A 7791-nucleotide genomic window follows, 5' to 3' on the forward strand; every position below is an offset into this window, starting at 1 on the left:
AACTGTCGACAGAGCGAGACCTAAAATGTGGCATATCAACAATCCAAATTCTCAATTGGGTCTATATAGTAATCAAGATCTGAATATATTACCTTGACCATTCCGGTTCCATTGTCACAGACAAGGGGCTGAATATCCTCGGCTTCGGCCATTTTCTATTCCTGCTATATGTTTCTCTCACATGTATTAGCAATTTTGTTGGAACCAAATGGCAGAACCTTGTACAGTTTCACTTCCATAAATAATGATTCCAATTTTGTTTAACTTATGTTGGATGAAGATCATTCACAAAAAAACAGTATTTACAGGAAAAAGTAACAAGAACATGAACAGTTTAATCCACCCTTTACAACTAAGCAACGAACAGATAAATCAATCGTCAAATCCCAAGAAATTTACTACACGTATCTCTAAGAATTCGGACTTTCCATTTAGAAACAAATGCCTAGCGGAACCATAAATGCAGGAAATCGAAATGCGAAATGAATTCGAGCATTGATCTAATAGTGTAAGGCTAACATCTGCAGCATCCACGAACAACGATAGCACAAATATACAAATGCCAAAGCACGGAATCTAAAGATCTGAGAATAAATGCTCTGAAAACATTCAAACGATATCCAGATCGACAGAACCCAAAGCAGACAATCAATCACTAACCAAGAAGACAGACAAATTCATCGAATCGACATATGAAACATCTAACAACGACCGGTCTCAGGGATGCACATACTGTGGAGAAGAAATTGACGATGGATTCAAAGAGAGAAAAAAAAATACCTCGATTTGTGGGAATCTCCGAGACCTCGCCGAGGAGTGAAGGAAGAAGGAATGAACGTGCGAAGGGCAAATGAAGAAACTCTCAGCCTCAGAAATGGAAGTTTAAAAGGACGCCATGTTCGCCTTCGGAAGATCCCAGCCGTCCATTCTGAACTTCTGATCCGACGACCCCACGACGAGTCACGTTGGTGGTGGAAACAGCTGGCCTAGCTTTCGAAAGGGTGTCTAAATGACGAGATTGCCCTTAATCACCCTTGCGGAGGTCGAAATTTTGGTATGGGCTCTTGGAAAATATTGGTGATATTATTAGACACGGGCGAACTCGGATTTTTTTTTTAAATTGTGATATTCGGAATCCATAGTTGTATTTTTTTTTGTTATTAATTTTGATATTCAGAATCTATGATTGTATTTTTTTTAATTTTGATATTCCGAATCTATGGTTGCATTTTTTTTTATTGATTTTGATATTCGGAATCCATGGTTGCATTTTTGTTTAATTTTGATATCCGAAATCCATGGTTATAATTTTTTTTATTAGTTTTGATATTCGAAATTCATGGTTATATCCTTTTTTAAATTTTGATATTCGAAATCCATGGTTGTATTTTTTTTTAATTTTGATATTCGGAATCCATGGTTGTATTTTTTTTAAATTTTGATATTCGGAATCTATGGTTGTATCTTTTTTTTTTATTAATTTTGATATTCGGAAGGTTATATTTTTTTTAATTTTGATATTCGGAATCTATAATTATATATTTTTTTATTAATTTTAATATTTCTGTGAATTTAATCATAATCTTAAGTGAATTGGGCTATAGTATCCGATAAAAATTTAAAATAATTTTTTTTCTAAAAATAAATAAAATTTAATAAAACATTTAAATTAAAAATGAAGAGCTTCTAAATTTAATCTCTCCAAATTTTTAGTACATTTTAAAAATAAAATTGAATTATTTTAATAAATAATAGAAAGAATTTCTTATAAAATCATTCATAAAAATTACAGAAAAAAAAAATGGCGAGAAGCAGCGAAGCCTTTTCCAATACATATGTACACTATGATATGATTACATGGCGAAAATTCTACAAACCCATTATTCAAAAGCAACAAAGAACAAATTCCATGCCACGGCCACAGATTTCAGACCGAGACATGCATCTAAAAAAACAACACTTGTCATGTTCCAAGGGCCTTGTACTGATTCTTGACAAAACCCTAAAGGGATCGTACGTATTCAACGTCATCTTCCCGTGAGTTCTGTGAGAGAATTGATTTGAGTTCCGGTGAGAGAGTAGTCCAAATCGCTGAAAGAAGGGGGCATGGCTGGCCACACGAAGGCAGGTCGCTCTGTCGGCACTTCTGGTGGTTTCATTTCGCCTGTCAGAACCTTCAAAACCGTTTTCATGGAGGGTCTCTGGTTAGGGTTTGGGTGGCAACAGGCTAACCCTAATACCAACACACTCTTCATCTCTTCTTCCTCGAAATCTCCCTCCATTCTTGGATCTGCAGCTCTCAAGATCGTTCCTTTTCGGTACAATTCCCACAACCAGTTCACTATACTGTTGTTGTAGTTCTGTTCTTTCGAGAAGTAAGTCGGTTTCTTGCCCGAGACCACTTCGAGCATTAGGACTCCGAACGCGTACACGTCTGTTTCTACCGTCGCTCTCCCGTTCAGGAAAGTCTCGGGAGCCATGTACCCCGGCGTCCCAGCGATCTCCTTGGTCGAATGGTGCGTCATTTCGCTCTGTTGAATCGTTCTTGCCAGCCCGAAATCTCCTAATTTCGCGTTGAATTCTGAGTCCAGCATCACGTTGCTCGCCTTAATGTCCCTGTGAAGTATTCTTTTCTCGCACCCGTTGTGAAGATACTCCAGAGCTTGAGCTAAGCCTCTCACAATGCTCATCCTCGTCTCCCAGACGAGATTTAACCCTCGATTGGTTGACTTGTCTTCCAAGAAAAGGTATCTGTCTAAGCTTCCGTTTGGTAAGAACTCGTAAACGAGAAGAAACTCCTTGTTCTCGTAGCACCACCCGAGTAACTTGACGAGGTTCCTGTGGTTTAGATTCCCGATCGTCGTGATCTCGGATATGAATTCTTGCTTTCCCTGATGCGATTTCTCGGAAACCCTTTTGACGGCTATGTCTCTATTCTTCCATATGCCCTTAAACACCATACCGAAACCGCCTTCCCCTAGTTTGTTCTGTGGACTGAAGTAGTTTGTTGCCTTCTTCAATTCCCTCAGCTTGAACTTCCTCGGGTTTATAGCACAATGATTGATCTCCGCTTCTATATCCGCCGGGTTTTCTTCGCCTCCCTTCGAATACCAAATCGCTCCGAAGAGAATTCCTATCAGAACAATTGACACGATGGGGATAGTGATCCAAAGCCATAACAGCTGCTTTGAATCTTCACCTATATCCAAACCTTCAAACCGCCATGCTTGGACACAGTTCAGCTCCGTTTGGTTGCCCGTTGAAGCCGAAAATCCAATGTAGACCTTCTCGGGAAGGTGTGCAGAGAGATCAATGGCGTGTGAAAACACCAAGTTCCTCGGATCTTCCGATGGGTTTGCATCCTTATCGGGCGAGACATAGACAGAAAGATTCTGACCATCGTACCGAACAGTGGCACTGAAACTATCCACCGACGGTATTCTGATTCCAAAACCGCTCAAAGGCGCTTGGACAACCGAGTTGATGCTGTTCACGTTCAGACCAACATGGCTGCTTTCAAGATCATCAGGAAAGCTCTTTCTCGTGTCGAACTCAACAGCCACAACGTTGGAAGCCTTAGAGCCGTTGGTAGTCTCGTTGACGAGACCGAGCCACTGGCCGTAGCTTCTAAGAGGGGGGTTTGTCTCATCTGTAAGAACAAAGGCCAAACCTTCACCTCCCGGATCCGTCTGATTCAAGATGTTGATGACGAAGGTCGTGTCGAACGTCGCCTTCTTCTCTTTGCTCCATAGCTTGAAGCGTTCCTTGTAAAGGGCACGACCCGACTGGTTCACTATAGATACTCCTCTAACGTCCGGAGTCACTTGGATGGCGTCGAAGGCGATGAATGAGTTCCTCCTGACCAGATCCAGTTCAGTGGATTGGTGGAACTGAGTGAAGTTGAACTCCAGGCTCTGGACTTGTGTCTGAAGAACACGATAAAAGGTTATTGCCAATATCAGAATCTTAAAGGGCGGAGGAAATTTCATTTCTTTTCGTGTTTTTTCTTTTCTTGGATTCTGAAGCTCTCTGCAATGGGAGAGACTGCAGAGTTTGGTTTGGAGATTGCGTGCCTTCAAATTTAAAGACTAAGTAAAATGGAGGGAGTTTCTTAGAACTTTCCTTTTTTTTCTCAATTTGACTATTGAATTCTCTGTGTGGAAAATTCTGATTTTTTGGTGAAATTTGGAAATATATATTAACAAAAACAAATTGACATTTTTATTTTTTTTAAATTATAATGATAATATTCTTTTCTTTGACTTGAATTTGCTTTGTCAAAGACGGTGATATTGACTTTTCTAACGTTAAATATCAACTTATTTCACACATAATTTGGATTTTAATTTTTTTATATTCTATAATAAAGGAAAAATGACCGAAAATTCATAAAATGACGAGTCTTCTGTCCCATAATGCATTCTGCGTTTGAAAAATGTGCCATTTCGTAATTAAAAAAAATGCTAATTACTTAAACCCTTTACAACTAAATTGATCGAATTCGTAATAATGACTAAAAAGTGATAAAGTTTATACGCAAAAGGCAATAATATTACAACACTGTGTATTAGTTGGCATCCGATCTATTTGGATATTTTCTTTATTGTTTTCCTTATATTCCACTTAATATAATATTTGAGACAAAGCAAATTCATGAAATATTATAAGACAATTTATAGTTGAATACAACAATTATCCCTCTTAATATAATATTTGAAAATTTAAAGAGAGAAAAAACGAATAATACAGACTGTACAGAAACGGAACAGGATTCGGGGCAGGAGGAGAATGTTCTTGCCTTTCTTTGTCTGATGACTCTGATCCACGTTCATGCAGAATATACGAATTTCGATTGGTACATATATATATATATATATATATATAAAGTTGAAGAATCAAAATTTGCAACTTTGTTTTGTATTTTACGTAGAAGGCATATATCTTGCAATTTTGGTGTCAAAATTGAATTCAATAATATGTAATTATCAAATAAAAATTGATAATAAAGTTGATTATAAATAACTGCATTAAATGAATCGAATAGAAAATTAATGTAAATTTAATAAAAAAACAGAAATGAAAATAATATTATATAAAAAAAATTAGTATCGTTTTAGTAAAAACTGAACCTAAACTCAAAACGAATTAAATAACATATAGTTGTATTAGAATGTATTCGGACAACAAAACTGATTAAATATAATAAGATCAAATTAATAAATACGAAATAAATATGAAAAATAATCGAAATAGAAAGAAAATAAGTTCTTTATGAAAGAAATATTTTTTTTAATTGATATAAAATATGAATCCAAAAGAAACTAAAAATCGATATGAAAATATAACGCAATATATATATAATCAAAAAACTATACTGAAAAATAACCCAATTTAAGTACAAGAAAACCCTAAATGACCATATCTAGAACGAAAATATTCTACTAAATTTAAATACGACTAAGGCTTTGAATGGTAGTGGCTTTTATTTTGGGTTTTTGGCTTTAGTTTTTGGTTTTTAGTTTTTAGTTTTTAGTTTTGGATTTTGGATTTTGGATTTTGGATTTTGGATTTTATAAGTTTGTAAATCTAAAAAATTGTAGTTTTTGGTTTTTAGTTGATTTTTTCTATAAAGTAGATTTCCGGGTTTTTAGGAAAACCAAATTTTAAAAAACTTGATTGTCGGTTTTTTCAATTTTTAAAATCCAAAAATTCCGAAAACTACCTCACAATCAACACCTAATAGTGATAAATCTTAAGAAGACTTTTGTCTAGGAAAATGATATATTAGGGGATGTACCTTTTTTATTTCAATTTTATGATTGTCTAGACTTTTTTTATTAATGTTACAATTATAACTAACAGTTAAATGAACCAATTTCGGGAGCATCATTTTGAAACGACAACTATTGTAGCTTCACATTTTATTAATGCTTAATTTCCGGTTTAATTAGTTGATAAATTATATTTAATTTAAGTTTAGATAAAGATGGGTTGTTGTAGTATGAACTCAGAAAAAATAAGCTAGTTGGTATTTTGGGCACTTTTTTCTATATATGATGTTCAATTCATTTCATGGAAATCTTTTTAACTTTTGGATTTTTATCGTGTTTTAATTTGAATTATGAGACAAATTGCGATTTTATATGGACAAAAAAATTTGAGAGAAAAATTTCTCGATTAAATTAATTATTACGAAATCATAAATTGCTAATTAAAATTGAAAGAAAAACTCAAATTTAGCTAGTTCAATCGATGAAATGGACACAATACGTCTATATTATTTTGAAAAAGCGAAAAAATCAAAGTAAATAATTGACTCTCGATTGTGAAATTAGTTTATATCTTGATCTAAGATATCTAATTATGCCGAAAAAATATAAGAGGGACGTGTGAAGAGGAAAGCAAAATAATTGAAGGCGGATGCACTTTGGCACATGCAAACATGTTGTATGATAAGCACTTTTGTCAAGGGCAATTAGCTTTTTTTTAAGCAAATTTAATTTTTTATTGATTAACAAAAAATTAATCAAATGTAGCGAATGATAGAGTGCGTGACTAACATATAAATGTCTTATTTGGATAGAATGAGTCAAGATTGGATTAATAAATTTTCTCCATTTATTTTATGGTATACATTACTTCCTCTCTATCCTAAATTATTGACTTCTTTTCTAATTTTTATAGGAAAAAAATTTAACGATTGAAAAGATTCGTAGACGATTAAATTTAGAACGTTGTTATGGCTAGTGTTGCAATTGTGTTTCAAATTGTGTTTCAGTTTTGAAACGCTTTGGAAAACGTGGCAAAGTATTTTACAATGCTAAAAAGTTGCAAATGAACATTAAATTTACTGCTTCACATGATAATTATACGGTTGTAAAATGGACGGGTCGGGTCGGGTCGGGTTCGGGTCGTGCTTAGTTTGGGTTTAGATTTTTTTGGATCAGACCAGCCCATCCATTTATTTTTCGGACCTATGATCGGTGGTCTGATGGGCAATATAGCACAAATACCCTTACTTTGCTATATAGACTTCACGGACTACCCTCCAAAACCTTAAAATTTTGGAAAAAAAAAATAAAAGGAACAAAAGACATAATTAACCATCTCACAAAAGTAACGTGATATTCCTCTCTTCATTTTGAATTCATCTCTCTCGTTTTCATTCTTTGATACCTCTTCATTTCTTTCTTAACTTTCTCTCTCTACTCTTATATTTCTCTCAACTCTTTCATTTTCTCTCTTCTCATTTCATTTTTATACATAGAAAAACAAACGAAAAATGGTTATTTCGTTGAGCATATCCTCACCGACGACCTCATATCTTCTTCTTGAGTCGGTCTAAGACAAAACAAATGACAAAAACTGAAGGTAAGTTCATTAATACAAGAGATTGGTTCGATGCATAAACTTTGTGTTTTGGGTTTGAGTTTTATGATTTTTAGAGTGAATCGTGTATTTTTTTCATGAAAATGAGATAGATGCATAGCAAATCTGTCGAAGAAATGCAAGAAGCGTATATTTAATGCCAAATAAATGTTTGGAGCAATAATGGAACAGATTGACAAAGGTACGTTACATTGGTTACACCGTCTAAAATTTAATTTTGATCACACTGGTCACACTAGTCACATTGGTCACACAGGTCACACTAGTCACACTAGTCACACAGGTCACATCGTTTAAAATTTGTTTTGGTCACACTGGTCACACTAGTCACACTGGTCACACCGTTTAAAATTTGTTTTGGTCACACTGGTCACACTGGTCACACTAGTCACATTGGTCACA

General features: G+C 34.7%; 2 protein-coding genes across 3 annotated transcripts in view; both read right to left on the reverse strand.

The window, feature by feature from the left end:
- LOC104809929 (actin-1-like) overlaps positions 1 to 883 on the reverse strand; it is a 3068-nt gene extending 2185 nt beyond the window's left edge. Inside the window, exons 1-2 of one of the 2 annotated variants that reach the window (XM_010536055.2) lie at positions 781 to 883; positions 93 to 161 (exon numbers count right to left, since the gene is read on the reverse strand). In XM_010536055.2, coding sequence (XP_010534357.1) covers positions 93 to 152 — 60 coding nt within the window. In that variant the 5' untranslated portion in view covers positions 153 to 161; positions 781 to 883. Of the gene's footprint in view, positions 1 to 92; positions 165 to 780 lie in introns of both variants that reach the window. The other variant, XM_010536056.2, reaches the window with a different exon arrangement.
- Positions 884 to 1802: 919 nt separating this feature from the next.
- Positions 1803 to 4038, reverse strand: LOC104809932 (probable L-type lectin-domain containing receptor kinase S.5). Its single transcript, XM_010536059.1, has one exon. The coding sequence runs from the start codon at positions 3987 to 3989 to the stop codon at positions 2028 to 2030; it is 1962 nt and encodes a 653-aa protein (XP_010534361.1). The 5' UTR covers positions 3990 to 4038; the 3' UTR covers positions 1803 to 2027.
- Between the last annotated feature and the right edge of the window lie 3753 nt (positions 4039 to 7791).

This window comes from Tarenaya hassleriana, unplaced genomic scaffold (assembly GCF_000463585.1).
Source record: "Tarenaya hassleriana unplaced genomic scaffold, ASM46358v1 Cleome17, whole genome shotgun sequence".
NCBI classification, from domain to species: domain Eukaryota; kingdom Viridiplantae; phylum Streptophyta; class Magnoliopsida; order Brassicales; family Cleomaceae; genus Tarenaya; species Tarenaya hassleriana.